Source organism: Pseudorca crassidens, chromosome 2 (assembly GCF_039906515.1).
Source record: "Pseudorca crassidens isolate mPseCra1 chromosome 2, mPseCra1.hap1, whole genome shotgun sequence".
In the NCBI taxonomy this organism is placed as follows: domain Eukaryota; kingdom Metazoa; phylum Chordata; class Mammalia; order Artiodactyla; family Delphinidae; genus Pseudorca; species Pseudorca crassidens.
In genome coordinates this window covers 36,119,291-36,135,885 of record NC_090297.1, presented here as the reverse complement: position 1 = coordinate 36,135,885, position 16,595 = coordinate 36,119,291, and the positions used below count along the sequence as shown (strand labels likewise).

General features: G+C 49.8%; 1 protein-coding gene across 8 annotated transcripts in view; it reads left to right on the top strand.

Annotated features, from left to right (window-relative positions):
- Positions 1 to 16,595, top strand: part of ERI3 (ERI1 exoribonuclease family member 3) — a 129,190-nt gene that overhangs the window by 58,167 nt on the left and 54,428 nt on the right. For 7 of the 8 annotated variants that reach the window (XM_067725876.1, XM_067725880.1, XM_067725878.1 and 4 more), the window contains one exon: positions 9,811 to 9,883. The exons of the other annotated variant lie outside the window; for it this stretch is intronic. In XM_067725876.1, coding sequence (XP_067581977.1) covers positions 9,811 to 9,883 — 73 coding nt within the window. The remainder of the gene's footprint in view (positions 1 to 9,810; positions 9,884 to 16,595) is intronic. 8 annotated transcript variants of the gene reach the window in all.

Sequence of the window (16,595 nt, the reverse complement as noted above, 5' to 3'; positions counted from 1 at the left end):
CTGGTTTCTGTTTGGGAACTCTCCAGTGCAGCATGTCTGGGAACACTTCCAGCTGTGCTGCCAGACCCAGACGCAGGTGACGGCCTTTCGTCTGTACCATAGGGAAACCAAGAGGAAATTAAATGTCATTTGCCCCCTGCACAGCAGGTCACTGCCAGATCAGACAGTGCTGATCAGAGCTGTGCGGAGAGCACCCGAGGGAAGGCTTGTGCCTGCAGCCGTGCCCTCTGGGCTGTGGAGACTCCCAGGTGACGGCCTGGCTCAGGCCCAGGGCTTTCTCTGCCAGGCTGGGTTCACCCTGGCTGAGGCCCAGCCCTGTGCTACATGGCAGCTGTGGCCCATGCCAGGCCAGAGGTGCATGTGTACCAGTGGGGGGGGGGGAGGGGCAGGGCAGGGCAGGGCCTGGCAATAGAGGACACACAGGAGCCAGTGAGGTGATCAGCCCCTGCTCAGAGAAGCTGTGTGGTATTGTGGAAAGAACAGGACCTTTAGGATTGAAAGAGACCTGGGTTTGAGTCCTGGCTCCATTACCTACTAGTTGTAGGACCTTGGGAAAGTCACATTACCACTCTCAACCTCCATTTCCTCATCTATGAAAGGGAGCGTATAACACGCTCTGGCTTCTGACATCTGTTGGGGAAGTAGCTTCTTGTTGGGACTGGTGCCTGAGTTTCCTCACCCCACCTCCCCTAGATCTGGAAAGATGGCCTGGAGCCCCTTGTACCTCCTGGGGCCTCAAGTGTAGTGAGTTGGCTGAAGTTGATGGGAAGTGGGCCGGGGAGTGAGTCTGGCTGGGGCCGCACCGCTGGTACTCTCTCCCAGCGCGAGGCCTTTCCTTCTTGTCCTCCTAGTCCTCTCAACCAAGCATCCCAAGGCCTTTATGAGATGAGCACGAGTGATAGTGGTCACCCTCTTAATTGGGGGGCTCAGCTGGCTCCCTCCAGCCTCATACTTGCACTCCCCTTCCTGTTTGGGAGGACCTCAGGGCTCGTCCCAGCCCCTCCCTTGCCTTGAGTCCTAGTGGCGGGGCGTAGTTCTTGGCTCTGCAGTGACATTTATTAACAGGGCTTTGGGAAGAGATGTTTTAATACTGTGAGTGTTCTCCCTAGAAAACTCCCCACCCCCACCTCACCCCCACCTGAGGCATGGCTGCTGGTAGTGAAATTCATTAGTGTTCCCTGACAGGCAGTGGCGACAGAGGTGCTCGCTGTCTGCTTCCCGCTCCCTCGCTCTCGTGCTCCTGCCTCACGCACACTGATATTTAAAGCTGATGGGCTGCATATAGACTTCTTGTACCATGACAAGTTTGGGGAGGGGGATGGGGGAGGAAGAGACAGACAAGGAGCCAGCTGTCACGCTGGTATTTCAAACAGTACTCTCTCCTGACCCTTTGCAGGCTCCAGCAAGTGTATCATCTTTCTGAAGCTGGTGGTTGGAATTGTAACCTGCAGCCGTCCCAGAGGATAGGGGCAAGTGTGGGGGCAAAGTGGGCTGAGAAGTCGGCAGTGCGTTCTCCCAAGGCTGTGGGCAGGAGGAGAGTGCAGGGACAGAGAGAGTGAGTGAGTGAGAGAGAGAGAGAGAGAGAGAGAGAGAGAGTGAGAGAGAGAGAGAGAGAGAGAGAGAGAGTGTGTGTGTGTGTGTGTGTGTGTGTGTGTGTGTGTGTGTGTGAGTGTGATAGCAAAGGGGATTGAAGCTCAGTCTCTGTAAGTGCTCCTCAGCATTGCCCTCCCATCCCCAGGAATGAAGTGACCCTTTTGCTGTAGTCTCTCCTGGAGTGATCATTATAGTTGATGCTGTGGTTATCTTCTAGGTGGTCCTGAAAGCTCCCTGAGTATAGGAATCAGGTTTGATTGGCCTCTACTCCTTGGGCGTCCTGGGTCTCAGTGATACCCATAAATATGTGGTATCAATTCAGGCAGAAAGTTCTCCCACTTTGTGTCTCAGACTGGGGCCTTGGCTTTTGTTCCCTCCTATTTGTGTGCTGATTTTTTGGATTTGGAGAATGAGTACCAAGGTGCTTCTCTATCCACAGCTCCTCCCCTCACCCCCAAGCTTCTTGGAATTCATTTTGGCAACTGTTGAATGGTTCTGGGACCTCCCTACTCTGTCATCCCCAGAAAACTTCTCTAGAATCCTTTTCCTGACCGAGGCACTGTCTTCTCAATGCAGGTGGCCTGGAAGCATCTCCAAAGGCAGGTTTGGCCTCAGCTAACCTCCTTACAGCCAGAATCCCTTCTATAAGTGCTTATTTATAAAGTATGTTTCCCTTGGCCGGCTCGTTTAACCTTCACAGAGCAGGGCATGGAGGTGATGTAGCTTGCCCAGGGACACATGTTCACTTGACCAAGTTGTCTCTTAGTGCAGCAGAGCCATGTGCCTGGTGGGGCTTCTACTGTGCTCTCCTTCCCCCCGCCCCCATCAGGGGCTCTTCTAGCTCCAGGGTCTGCATGGGGGAAGTGATTTGGGAACAGACCTGACTCCTCCACTCCCTGCTCTTTTAGCCTTGTCAGTGCTGTCAGTGCTCCCATTGGCTTCTTCCATTTCAGCACAGCTGTGTCTGTGTGTGTGTGTCTGTGGGACAGAGAGGGGTTACTGGCCATCTCCTGGTGGAGGGTGGAGCCAGAATCCTTTTCTCTCTGTAAACTGAAGTGTATTCTTGAACTGTCCAGGATCATCTTTGATGTGCTCACCTCCTGTAACCCCCATTGCCCTCATCCTTCCCCCACACCCTACACACTATCCTGTAGGCTTCTAGCAGGGGTTGCTGGTGCAGGGCAGCGCCTTTCTCTCCCTTCGTGTCCTTGCCAGTCCTGCCCTGGTGGAAAGCACTGAGCATTCGGCCCGCGGGGGGCAGCCAGGCTATATCTTCTGCCATGGTGCGTCTTGCAGGTGAGATGGAAACTGACTGGCTTTGATAAGTACGAGACTTGAGCATTAATTTTTTATACATCAGCAGTGGCCAAGTGAGTGAATTCAATTATGAGTCTGCCTCTCTCCATCCTCCTCCCCCCAGTGTCGTGGTTCAGAGCAGAGACTAAGGAACCTGTTGAAATGAGAAACCCCTATTTCCTTGTTTGACCCCCTCACTAATTCGGGTTAAATTGCTACGCGATTGCAATGGTGACACATGGTGCCTGCCTGTGTTTGTATAAGAGGATGCAGTGGGGGTGGAAGGACCAATTTGTGCAGAGATAAAAGGTGTCACAGGCAGATAACTAACGTCCCAGCCCCGTGCCTGCTCTCATTGTAGCTCAGTTGGCTCCGTGGAGAAGCCCAGCCGTCCCCTCTTCCTTCCTTCCCTCCCCTTGCTCGTATTTTACCTCGACGCCACGGCGTAATGATGCCCTGCGTAGTGGGGGAGGAGATAGGCACCTCTGGCTGACAGCCCTTCCTGATAACCAAATTCCAGCCCATCCATCACCAGCTACTCTCCTCAACTTGAGGAAAAGTGATCGTGAAAGGCGGGCCGTTTATCACCCAGGGTCTGTTTATCTCCTCTGGGTAGGGGAACGGAAATAGGAGAGACAAAGAGCTGCGTCCCCAGCTAAGTGCTGCCTCGGCTGGGGTAGCCTGCCGGAGCTGGATGCAGAATCACGTCATGCTGACTGGGGAGGCTCTGACTAGTAGGACTCCCAGACTGGGACCCAGGGGAAGGGGACCTTTCCTGAGGTTCAGTCCTGGGAGTTGGAGACAAGCCTAGGAGGTGTGGTGGTTCTGAGATGCAGGACAGCCAGTGACAGCATTCTTTGGGAAGGTTTGTATCAGAATGAGCAAGTGTGGAGCCCCTCGTGGAAACCAGTCCAACCCCCCTCATAGGTGACCCCTCGGCAGGAGCTCCCATCTGACTGGTCAGCTGGGTCTGCTGCTTCCGCCTTCCCCAGGCTGGGCCTTCCATGCCTCCGTGCTCCAAGGTGACTTTGAAGAAGACAGGGCCTCTCTCCCTGCTCTTGGCCTCTGCACCTCAACACTCCCCTTTTTTTGCGTATCAGGTGGCACAAAATAGTTTGCCCTCTGAAGGCGAGCAGTATGTGCGTTTGAGTACCAGGACTGAAAGCCTACATCACTCCGAGATCTGGGTCCCACAGCTTTTCCAGAGAGGCAGAGAGGGATCAAATATGGCCTCCAGTTCAGCTGACTTCCTCCTCTTCAAGGGCTTGAGAGTGACCTTCATCTCCCCAGTTTAGAGTTTTCCCTAAGACTTGCAGAGAGAGAAGCACAGAAGGAAGAGTGTCCGTGACCTCTGCCAGAACTGGTGCCTGCTCTCCTGCTGGTCCTGGCTCTTGGTGTCTGCCAGTCTGTTTGTCAGACCTCCATGGATGCTGCTGGCCCCATCGACTCAAGCCTAGTAGTTCTAGCAGAGCCCCCCAGCTCTACTTCACCCAGTCTTCAAACCTGAGCTCTTGCTAACAGTGGCTTCATCCCGCCCATACCCATTAGCAAGGGTGAAGTTCCCTTAATGAGCTAGTCCCCTGCCTTGGCTGGCGCTGAGCTGGTCACACCTGTTTGCCATCAGGGCTGTCTGGACCTAGCCCAAGTGCTGGGCTGCAGGTGGTAGGGCTGGATGAGGGGCTCCTTTTGCTCTGTGCTGTATGGGCGGGGGGCTGTTTCTTACACCTCTATTCCTCCCATACTCTTCTTTCTACGTAGGAGAGGGCTTTCTTTGCTTTTTTTGTTATTTAGCGGGAGTAATAAAGGAACTTGAGGAGTACCATATCTTTTCTAATGCCCCCCTGGATGGAGCAGCAGGGAGTCAGTCAAGCATCAGCAAGAGGGTTTCACAGTGGGTTCTGATGACCCTAAGGGGCCAGTGTGGTAAGAGCAGGGCCACATGGTAAATGCCAAAGGCAGAGCCCCTCTCTGGCCTTAGGCCCCATAGTATTTGGAAAGCAATCATATCCCTTGGTTTAGAGCCCACAGGCAGGACTGGGGTTGGTGGTGGGGGTTTCCTTCCTTAAAGAGGGCCCTTTGCATTCACGAAGCTGAAGGAAGTTTTGATTTGGTTGAAAAAAAATCCCATTCCTTTTTATGGCCTGGACATAATTGGCTCTTTTCTATTGGCCATCAGTGATGTCATTCCGACCCTCATAAAGAAGGGGAAATCACACCTGTGGACTTGGTGCATAAAATTTCATTGGGCAGCAGTAATAAGCATGGCCAGATGATGTTTGGGCAGTTGAGGAGCTCTGTGCCCAGTGATCCCAGCTGCCTGGAGACCTGGGCACCATAAACCTGCCTGCACGTTCATGCCCGTAGGCTAGTCCAGGGCCCACTGCCAGTGGCTCTTTTCCTGGGATCAGTATCTGGTAGGAACTCACAGCATTCAGGCCCTTTGTGCCAGGGTGACTTTTGCCTTTTTCTTTTCCAAATTGGTGGAACCATGTACCCACTGGTACCCACTGACCCTAGCCTTAGGCTCCTAAGAACCGTGGACCCAGGTGTGACCTTGAGCACCGACCACCATGCTGCCTGACCCTCTAAAGTCCCAGGCCTTGCCTTCCCAGGGACTGCAAAGACTGCATCTATATGATTGATGCCTTGTGTAGTCAGAAGACTTAGATCCCATTTCTAGTTCTGCCCTTGGCTTGTTGTCTGATTAAGCAAATCCTTTTTCTTCTCTGGGCATCAGTTTCCTCTTTTATGAAGGGGTGACAACTTCTCTAACCTACCTTCCTCACAGGGTTTCTCTTGGTGCTCTCTAAGCTGGGCTAGGGTTCTGTCATAGAAATGTGTAGCTGTCTTCCCACGAGGCACCTGGGAGTTCAAGTTCTGGCATACGGCTCTGTGTCTCTTGTGAAGATAGGCCTGGGTCCTGCTATAACTGTACTGCTTGTATCTTGAAGTCCCATAGTTAGGACCTCCCGTTAGCTGGAGGACTCAACAACCTGAATGCCTGTGAGTCTGCAAACAACATGTGTACCTGCAAGTGACCAGGGCCCCGAGTGAGAATGATGGTCCCGCCTCCCTCTGCTTCAGTCAGCCAGGGGGCCCAGGCAGCACTGTGGATGCGGCTGAGCCATATCTGAAGCTGAGTCTCCAGCCTGACAATCTGTCTAGTCTGTCCTCAGTGCGGCCACTCTGGTATAGGTCCTCCACCAAGAGAAACAGGCAGGATCCTACTGAGCTAGACCCTTCCTACCTGGGTAGAGAAGCCTACAGCTGATATCTGCCTTTGAAATCCTGCTGAAGAGGGAGCCCTTCCCTCTCCCAGGACCAGCCAGCCAAAAGCACTCCTGGCCTGTGTCAACTAAAAGAATCAGAGGGTGCTGGGCTTGGCTAAGGAAGAGTATGATAGATGACCCAGGACCCTTGCCTTTTGCTGGCCAGTCCCCTAACCTGCTCCTTTGCAGATTCTGGTGCTTCTGGTAGCCCCCTTCACTCACAGGTCTTAATATGATTCTTCAAAAATAGCTGAGGGGCTTCCCTGGTGGCGCAGTGGTTGAGAGTCCGCCTGCCGATGCAGGGGACGTGGGTTCGTGCCCCGGTCTGGGAAGATCCCACATGCCGCGGAGCGGCTGGGCCCGTGAGCCATGGCCGCTGAGCCTGCGTGTCCGGAGCCTGTGCTCCGCAACGGGAGAGGCCACAACAGTGAGAGGCCCGCGTACCGCAAAAAAAATAGCTGACCTGAGCAAGCATTTGACAAATACCAAGGATAAGGAACATGAAAGAAAAATTGAAGGGAATAAGAAAATTATCCAGACATTACCGTTCTGCTTCTTAGGCAACCACATTCCAGTTCCTAAAGCTACCTTTCATCTTTCAAAATCTTGCCTCATTTCCTTACAATCTTGGTCCTTGGTTCCCCCATGGGGACATCCTACATGGATACCCCTTCATCATCTTGGCCTCAGCCAGAATCTCCCTCCCAGGAAGTTGACTGGTTGTAGTTCATGTCACTGTGCCACCTGGGTGTTGAGAGGAACCTTCCCTTGGAAAGGTGTCTCAGGTCTTAGAAAAGTAAATCCTTAACTCTACCACCTGAAACATGGGCACTGACTTCCAACTAGTGTCTGTCACATAACTGAAGCATAGTGGATGGAAGGCTGACTGCCCTAACGCTTTCTAGGGTAGAAACAAGTCATTTCGACTGGATTCGTTTTGCCAAGCCTCCTGTACTTGTGATCTCCACTTTCTTATCTCTTCTCACTCTTCAGCACGTCGCCTGCTGCCTTCTGTCCCCACCAGCCCACCGATGCCAAATTCATTGGGTTTTTCTCAGTTCTATCTTGCTTGACCACTCTGGCATTTGACACTAATGACCTGCTTTTTAAGCTCAAAAATCAGTTATAAATATTCCAGAAAGGGTAAGCCTGCTTTCATCATCATTTAGGTTGACCACAGGTGATGTGAAGTGGGGTCCAAAGAGCATGTGTGACCTTGGCTATCTGATACCCTGAAAAAGGTCCAGGAGCCTTGCCCTCTGGACACGGAGTGGGTTGGGTGAGTCCCGACTCATGGTACATTATCTCCTACAGAATTCTCAAAGGAGCTGAGGCTGTGCAACCTGGAGAAGGGAACTCTGAGGAAGCTCCCTAGGCTCAGATCTTGGGAGGGTTCTGCAAGGAAGAGATAGAAGTCTCATTCTCTGTAGTTTCTAAAGACATTTCTCAGACTCATGGGTAGAAGTTACAAGAGACAGATTTTAGTTCAGTATTAAGGAAGGCTGTTCTGAGAATTGAAGGAATCCAAAATTAGAGCCGACTGCTGTGTGTAGTAGTGAGTTCCTTGTCTGTGTTGATGGTCTGGTAGGGGTGGCCTGGTTTCATTTTAGCTCAACAAAACTTATGAGACATTAGCCTGGGCTCTCTGCTCATCTCATTCCACACTCTTCCCAGGTGATCTCGTCTACTCTTATGGCTTTAATTTTACTTAAATTACATTAATGACTTAGCAATTTATATCTCCGGTCCCGACCTGTCTTTAAAACTGGATATCCATCTGCCTCTTAGACATCGTCTCCACTGCCAAATGTCTCCTAGGCACCTCAGACTCAACAGATGTTGAGTGCTTAGCACACGTCAGGTGTATATCTAAAGCTGCATTCCCAAACTCATGCCTTCATCCTGTGGGGTGGTAGGGGCGAGGCAGTGGGAGCAGTGTACCCTGGTTTAGGGAGACACTGTATGAAGAAAATTTAAAAACAATAATGAAATTGACTAAATGCTGGTCTGCTTCATCCATTAGATATGCTCTCTGCGCCCCTAACTTTGTCTTTGTACCTGTCTCAGTGAGTAGCATGAAGCAAGCCAAGCCACACACCTCTGAATTGGGTTCTACTGCTTTCTCTTATTGGGCCCCATGTCCCATTTGGTCACCAAGGCTTCCTTTATATCTTTTCCTGTTGCTGGCTCGCTGTCTCTATGGCTAGTGTCTAGTCTCCTGGCTACTACTCAGCCTTTTTAATGTATTGTTTTTGTTGCCCCCAGAACAGTCTTTGTAAATCACAACTCTTCTGAGTCTCTCTATTGCCTGTGGCCAACTCCTCTCAGCAAGAAAACTCCGTGATCTTCCCCAGCTGATATTTCTAGTATCCTCCACCATCCTTCCATGTACCCCAGTGCTGCAACTTAAGGCTTTTTTGTAAAGTTTATTTATTTTTGGCTGCCTTGGGTCTTCGTTGCTGCGCGTGGGCTTTCTCTAATTGTGGGGAGCGGGGGCTACTCTTCGTTGTGGCGAGCGGGGGCTACTCTTCGTTGCAGTGAGCGGGGGCTACTATTCGTTGCGGTGCGCGGGCTTCTCGCTGTGATGGCTTCTCTTGTTGAGGAGCACGGGCTCAAGGCGTGCGGGCTTCAGTAGTTGTGGCTTGTGGGCTCTAGAGCGCAGACTCAGTAGTTGTGGCGCGTGGGCTTAGCTGCTCCATGGCATGTGGGATCTTCCCGAACCAGGGCTCGAACCCGTGTCCCCTGCATTGTCAGGCAGATTCTTAACCACTGCGCCACCAGGGAAGTGCCAACTTAAGGCTTTTTATCTATTTCTTTTATTATGCATTCCATTGAACAAACTGTGAGCCCCTATGTGCAGGAGTTCAGTCTTACTTTTTGAGGCCTAAGTGACTGTTATTGTAAAACATCAGTGTTTGGCTGAATGGATTTGTGTCGGCAAAACGGCATCATCAGCTGGAAGGGGAGGTAATTTATAAATTATGATTTAAAGAAAAAACAAGAACAGGTTCTTGGTTTAGATTCTGACTTCTTTTTAGCCCTCTGTATGGTCTCTTCTCTATCACAGAAAGCCTATTGCTTGAGACTTAGGTGTGAGCTGAAGCCCCTGCCCAACTATCTCTAAATCACATGCTCTTCCTCTCTCTCCTCCTATCTTACATCTCTGCCTCTCTGTGTAACAAGATGGCGACAATATCCTGGTGCATTGGAAAGAACATAGGCTTTGGAGTGAGACAGACCCGGGTTCAGTTCTTGGCACTATCATGTTTTAGCTGTGGACTCTTAGGTAACCCCTCTGAATCTTTGCCTCATCTATAATATATACAGATCTACCCACCTCACGGCATCTCTCTGAATTAACGTGAGAATGTAAGTAAGACACTTAGCATGTTGTAGGCCATCAGAAAGCAGTGCGGCTGATGTCATTTTGAATAGAGTCTCCAGGTTCTCACAGTTGGATCTGAGGGCTGCATCTGGAGCCCAGTGTCCAGAGTGCTGGAGGTGGGGTGCCTTTCTTGGGTGGGGTAGGACCCACGGCTAGTGGGTTAGCGTTTGAGGTCACTTTGTCTTATAGACTTTATTGGATTTCCTGTTTTAAGACTCCGTACCTGGTACATGGGTGCTCAACTTGTTCTCTCCTCCCTTTCTTCAGGCTCCCGGGCCAGTGCCAGTACTTGGGCTTGCCAGTGGCAGATTACTTCAAGCAGTGGATTAATCTGAAAAAGGTACTGTGTCTGAGTCCCGCTCCATCCTTCCTCTGGTTCTCCTTTGCCTCAGACCACCCCCCTCTCTTTCTTTCTTTTCTCATTGCTGTTTTCATCTTGTTGTTCTCATCTCTTTTCTTTTCTTCTCTTTTCTCAATACCCTTCCCTAGCTAATGTGTGCTGGAAGGTTGTGGTTATTTCTGGGAGTGGGGAGCTGCTTGGGGGACCAGGCTGCTGGGTGGAGTTTGACACTGCCCTCCTTGGTGTTAACCCAGATGTGCAGAGAAGTCCCGATTAAGGGTAGTTTCCAGGTTCTTGCTTGGAGCTCTACCTCTGGGCTGAGCTGCATTGCCTCTGGGAGGGAGGTGGTCCTAGCTCAGCCTCTGGGAAAGTATCATGAGTGATCATGAGTGTGGCCTCTGAGCCTCCTGACTGGCCCTGGTATCTCCTTCGGGTTGGGAGGTAGAGTTGGTTCAGGCGGGCTTTGGTCCTGTCTAGCCCCAGCCGAGCTTGCTCATGTGAGAAGGGCTGTGGACACTAGAGCCCACTTCCGTTTGAGCATGGGGGAAGAGACTGGCACTCATGTAGCACTAAGCACCTGGGGAGTGGGCGCTGAGGCTGTGGGCTGGGAGGGACCCTGTGTAGCTAGGAAAGTGGGCCTGGCAGAGAATGAATCACCCAGAAAACTGTACTCTCCTAGTGTGTGCTGTCCTTCCTAGGTAAGCACAAGAAGGGAGGTGTAGGAATAGACACTGCAGACCCCTGCTCTGATAGGATCCTGGCTCTAGGAGGCCCAGGCCACTAGGGAGACTGACTCCCATTAATCCCTGTGATGTAAGGGCAACAGACCTGGGGCAGCCCCAGGAACCCCATGCCGTTCAGTGCCTCCCAGGAAGCTGAGCAAAGGGAGAACACACCAGAGGTCAGAGTAGTGGCTCCCGGGGGGCCCAGAGAAGGGAGAGGTCGTTGGAGGCTCCGGCTGGTATCGTGGGGATTTGGGTCTTGAACTGGGCATTCAAGGGAGGTGGGATTTGGATCTGAGGAGGAGAGGGGGCTTCGAGGCAGGGGGAGCAGCCTGCCTTTGGTGTGTGTGAGGGCTGGAGCTAAGTGAGCATCTGGAGGAGCACTGGAAGACAATGACCTTGGACTTTGTTCCGTACGTCTCAGGGCAGCCGCTCTCTGTGGCAGTGTTTGTGAACTCCTTTGCTTTTCCCTGGTGTACGGGTCCTTTGCCCTCTGGCTTGTCTGTGCTTCGACCCCTCCCCACCTCTCCCGATGATCTCCCTTGCAGCTGAACAACAGCTGCTTACTACCTCCCAGCTTTGGCTGAGGAGGCCAGGCTCTGTCCTACCTTCAGGCCTTGGCCTATAGCCTTCCCTCTGAAGTGCCCCCAGTCATCTTCATCGGCCTTATTCCCTCTCCTTGACGATTCAGCTCAGGTCTCACCTCCACTGAGAAGCTTTGCAGTCGAACTCTTGCCGTGAGGCTCCTTGCCACTCTGGATATCAGTGATCTTCGAGGGTTGAAACTGAGTCTGTGTGTTTCCTTGCAGACGTGTCCATCCGAAGCACAAAGACTGAGTCTGGTTCCTCTCTGTGTCCCCGGTGGCCAGATCAAGGCTAGGTGCAGAGTGTGTGCTCAGTGAACAATTGCTGGCTGGCTGACTGATCTCTGAGAGCTGGCTCCAGAGAGGCCCTCTCACGCGGGCCTTGGCAGGGCTACGCGTGCGGGTGTGGCCAGGCCTGTGCTCCTGGAAGACGGCGTGCCAGCTGTCAGAGTGCATCTGAGGCTGCTTGCTGGCCTCGGCAAATGCAATGTGAAGGCCCCACCAAGCGAGGCAGGCGCTGACCATGAACAATTGCTCTGTGAAGTTCACTAGACTTTTTGGTGTATGGATAACTCCCTGCCTCTAGCTTCTTTGGCAGAGAGGCAGGAAAGCAGCTGACCCGTGTGATAACATTGCCACTTGGGACCACCTCGGTGCTGCTGGCAGTGGAGGCGGCTGTGCTGAGCCTGCTCAGCTTGCCTGTCTGCCAGACTGTGCTGGGCCATGGAGCGGGGAGTGGGTACCAGGGGAAACTGAGGACTCTGTGATTGCCTCTTGGGAGGTAGACGGAGCAGGTCTAAGAAAAACCAGAGGTCTCACCCCTTCCTCTCTGCCCTGCAGCCACATGGTGTTCCAGCTGTGCTTAAGGGCCCAGCAGGAAAGATGACTGAACTCCAGTCCTTGCCAGCAGCCATGCAAGACAGGGAGGCTGCAGGGCCCCAGAGGTCCAGGCACATGGCAATCTTTCTGATCTTAATACTGCGTGACTCAGGGCAGGTTGCACAAAGATTCCTGCACCCTTTAAAAGAGCAGTGATAAAAGCTAAGCCAGAGAGGCCATTTCCAGGGTTGTGGGAGTACCATGTAAAAGCCTCATTCCTGCCTTCTGTCCCCACGTGGGACCAGGCCCTGGCTGTCTACAGGCTCCTCTCCCATCCTTGATCTTACTTTGTCCTACCCCCTTCCCTTCCTGTCCTCTCCTCTCAACCCCCCAGCAGGGCTTTGCCCCATGAAAAGAATGGGGAGGGTCCTAGTCTGCTTGGCCACCTAGACGTGCTGAGTGAGTACCTGGGACTGAGGTTACAACGGTCTGCACTGACTGACTAAGGCTTCCAGTCTGAGAAGAGGCAGAATGTTATCTTTCAGATGCCCTTTCCTGTCCAGAGGCGGTGTGGGCTGCGTCAGGGAAGGACAACTTTTCTAGGGCCAGGTTTCCACATCTCCCGTCTCCACCTACTTTCCTTGTAGCAGAGAGGCGCAAGCCAGTGTTTGCTGACATTTGGAATGTCACTGAATGATCTATACTCTCATTGAACTGTCAGCTTAGAGAGGACTTGGGGCCCTGCTTTCAGCGGCTTCCAGGAGGTCAGAGCTGTCACTGAGGGGCCAGAAGAGTACACACACACACACACACACACACACACACACACACACACACACACACACAAATATACACGTGTACCCATGTGAATGAATACACTCAAGCGAGCATACCCCAAACTGTATGTATGTATCCATACTTGGATACATGTGTGTACACATATTCACCTGCAGAAATATCTGAAAATATACACAGACACGAATGTGTTTATATATACATATTCATAAAATGTAAGGGCACATGCACATATATAAACATACACATCTGCATCAATAAGCAAAATATTTTTGAGCGCCTTCCATGTTCCAGGTACTGTGCTGGGCCCTGGGGATATAACAGAAGAGATGGATGTTAAACAAACAATTTCAATTGTGTTATAACACTAAAAAGTTCAGACTCATGGAATCACATCACAAGGGGACCTGACTTAGTGGGGTGGAGGGAGGAAGGGAGTCTAAGCTGAGACCTGAGGGATGAGCAGGAATTGGCTAAGCAGAGAACCACACGTGGCAAGGCCTGGGGTGAAGAGAAGCCTGGCAGCTTCATGAAAGTAGAATGTAAGTTCTCTGGGGGCCAAAGAACTTGTCTCTTCTGTTTACTCTTCTGTCTTCATCACTTTGCATAGTTCCTGGCACACAGTAGATGTTTAATCATTATTTGTTGAATGAGTGACTACCTGAAGCACAGTGAAAGTGGGGAAGAGAGAAGGCTGACATAAGATGAAACTGGAGGGGAGTCTGTAGACCAGACTTTAGATTTTGATCTTTATCCTTAGGGCGAGGGGAAGCAATTAAAGGGTACTGAACATAGGAGAGGCATCATCTGATTTGCATTTTGAGAAAAGTCTCTCTGGCTGCAGTGTAGAGAGAGCTAGGAGTAGATATAGGGGACCAGTACTGGTTTTTCTTAATGGGGCTATAGTTGGCGTGTTGGGATGGGGCACATCATCATGTGGGCAACATTGCTGAACTTGCAGCATCCCCAGTCCCTGTTCATTGAAACCACTAGTGCACCTCTCCAAGTCACTGTGACAACTAAAAATGCCACCTCCCCCTCGTCAGACACATACTTTTCCGGTGGCCTGGATGTTGTGGGAGTGGAGGTACCGTCCCTGGTTGAGAACCAGAGAATTGGACCATTCCAAGTGAAAGATTATAGCTACTGGGATTAAATTGTTAGCAGTGGAAATGCAGAGAAATTGACTGAATCTGGAGTGTTAAATGGTATAGTCAGTTCTGCTGTGATGCAACATATACCTCCCCCCAATCACCGTGCTATGGAAAGTTGTGCAATAAAAATGGGGTTAGGTGCACAGTACTCACAAACTTCATCAGCGACACATGAAAAAAGATGGGAATCTAATAAAATAAAAATTATGGGTAGCATGATTTTACACGTATTAAATGGTTAAGAAATACATAAATACTATGATAAATATGGCATTTTACCTTGAAAAAAACTTGAAGTTTGCTTGTGGAAGTGGGCATGAGAAGGGTTGTAGCTTGTGAGTAATTGTGAAGTGGCAGAAAGAGAATTCTCTGAAATGAGAGATTGTAATCAGACGGTTGTGGCTTGTAGCACATGTGGTGATCCAGGTAGCTGGTATATGTTTGAGGTGTACGCATGTGTCATTTTGTTTATTCTTACACAGCTCTGTTCAGCTGGGTGTTTATCTTGTATTGCTTCAGGACAAAGTCTCACACGAATGCACAATGTGCGTTATGCTAAATCGTTCCCTAATACTTCAGTTGCCCTGGAACAAATTTGCTCTTTCAAAACGAGTGTTACAGCAGAATTGACTGTACAATAGATAGGAAATGGTGACTGACTGGCTGTGAGGGTTGAGGATGAAGGAGAAGACCATCATGACTCCCAAGGTTTATGATGTAAGCAACTGGGAGAGTTGGAATGCATTTACTGAGATAATGGAAGGAGGAGAAGTTTGGGGATTGGAAGAGAAGGTGAATTCAGTGTGGGACATGTTGAGTTTAGATGGCTTTGAGACATTCTTGTGAAGCTGTTGAGAAAGTATTTAAATATATAGGTCTGGGGCTCAGGGATAAGGTCAGGGTAAGAGATAACAGATTTGGGGGCATTATTGGTATGTGAATGATAATTGAAGCCATGGGAATGGCATGAATAAGATGAGAAGAAAAGAGAGCCTAGGACAGAACACTGGAAAATACCAATGTTTGATACATAGAGGAGGAAGAGTCAGAACTAGAGAAGGAGGAGGAGTGGTCACTAGTAGTAATATTTCTTATTTAATGATTGCATTTCATGCGCTAGATCTATTGTGTCCAGTATAGTTGCCATTAGCCACCTGTAGCAATAGAGCACTTGAAATGTAGCTGATATGACTGACGAACAAATTCTAAATTTTATTTAATTTTAATTAATTTAAATGAAAGTTAAAAACTTTCAGGAAGAACTTTTCAGTATATTTAGAACACACTGGATTGGTAAATCTGTATTTTCAACTGTTAATTGTTTAAAATCTCAATACAAATCAGGTATCTCTGATGAAGATTTAGCATCTCAGTTGAGGTGTGTCATAAGTGTAAATTACACACTTAAGTATGAAAAAATACAAAATACCTCATTAATAATTTTTTTATACTGAGTCCCTGTTGAGATGGTAATCTTTGGATATACCAAATTAAATAAAACATATTCTTAAAATTAATTTCATCTGTTTCTTATTACTTGAGCTGGGCATTCAGTTCATAAATTGCTTACGTGGCTCACGGTATGTTTGCATTGGACAGTGCTGTGCCAGACACTGCACTCGTTATCTAACCCATTATCTAAGCTTCACAGCCCTGCACAGTAGTTACTATTATTTTCTGCATTTTAAGGTTGAGAAAACTGAGGCACAGAGTGATGATGAAATTTGCTCAGTGTCTTACTTTGGTACATGGCAGAGCTAGAACTTAAATTTAGTTTTGCCGGGCTCTGTGCTCAAGAGAGTAAACAGTAAAAAAGAGAGGGTAAAAGAATGATAGAAGAAGAGGTAGACCAGGAGAGTGTGATGCCGTAGACACCAAGAGTGTCTTCCAAAGAAAAGCACTGGTCTGCTCAGAGCGAGCCACATAACGTAAAGACTGAAATATGAGTGCCAGACCTGGGCTCAGGGACCTTGGTGACTCTGGTAAAACCTCTGGATGGCATGATAGGGATAGGAGCCAAGTTGGAGTGAACTGGGGAGTAAATGAGGAGACAGAAATTTTAACTTTTTCAGAAATGTGGTTTTGAAGGAGAGAGAAAGGGTAAGGGCTGTGGTGGGGCAGCTGTGGAGTTGAGGCAGGTTTTGTGTTTTAAGGTGAAAGACATACGTGCTCGTTTGTATATTAGAGAAGGAAGGGTCGAAATATAGGAGTGAGAGAGGTCTCTGAGAAGGTGACAGGAGATGGTATGGAAAACCCAGGTTCTTGACACTGGCTGTCTTCAGGAGGACGGTCCCCTCTTCCGTCATTATGGGGTAAGGAGAGGTAGATGGGTGCAGACAGATGCAGGTAGGCTTGTGCATTTGGTGATGACAAGTAGTAGTTCCCATCCGAGGCTTTTGTTTTTCTCTGTGAAGTAGATCAGTCATTTGCTGATAACTAATAGAGGAGGGCTGGGAAGGTCTGCAGAAAGTGGAAAAGGATTGCTGTAGTTTTAGTAAAGAATAGCAATATGATCTTACTTGAGAAGTATAGTTGGATTTCTAGGCAGTGGTGCGGGTCCAGTTGACGTTGGTGACATTAATTCACAGTGGAACCTCTCTGTTCAGTTGTGTGGCTTTCCTTTAGCAAAGCTCAGCTG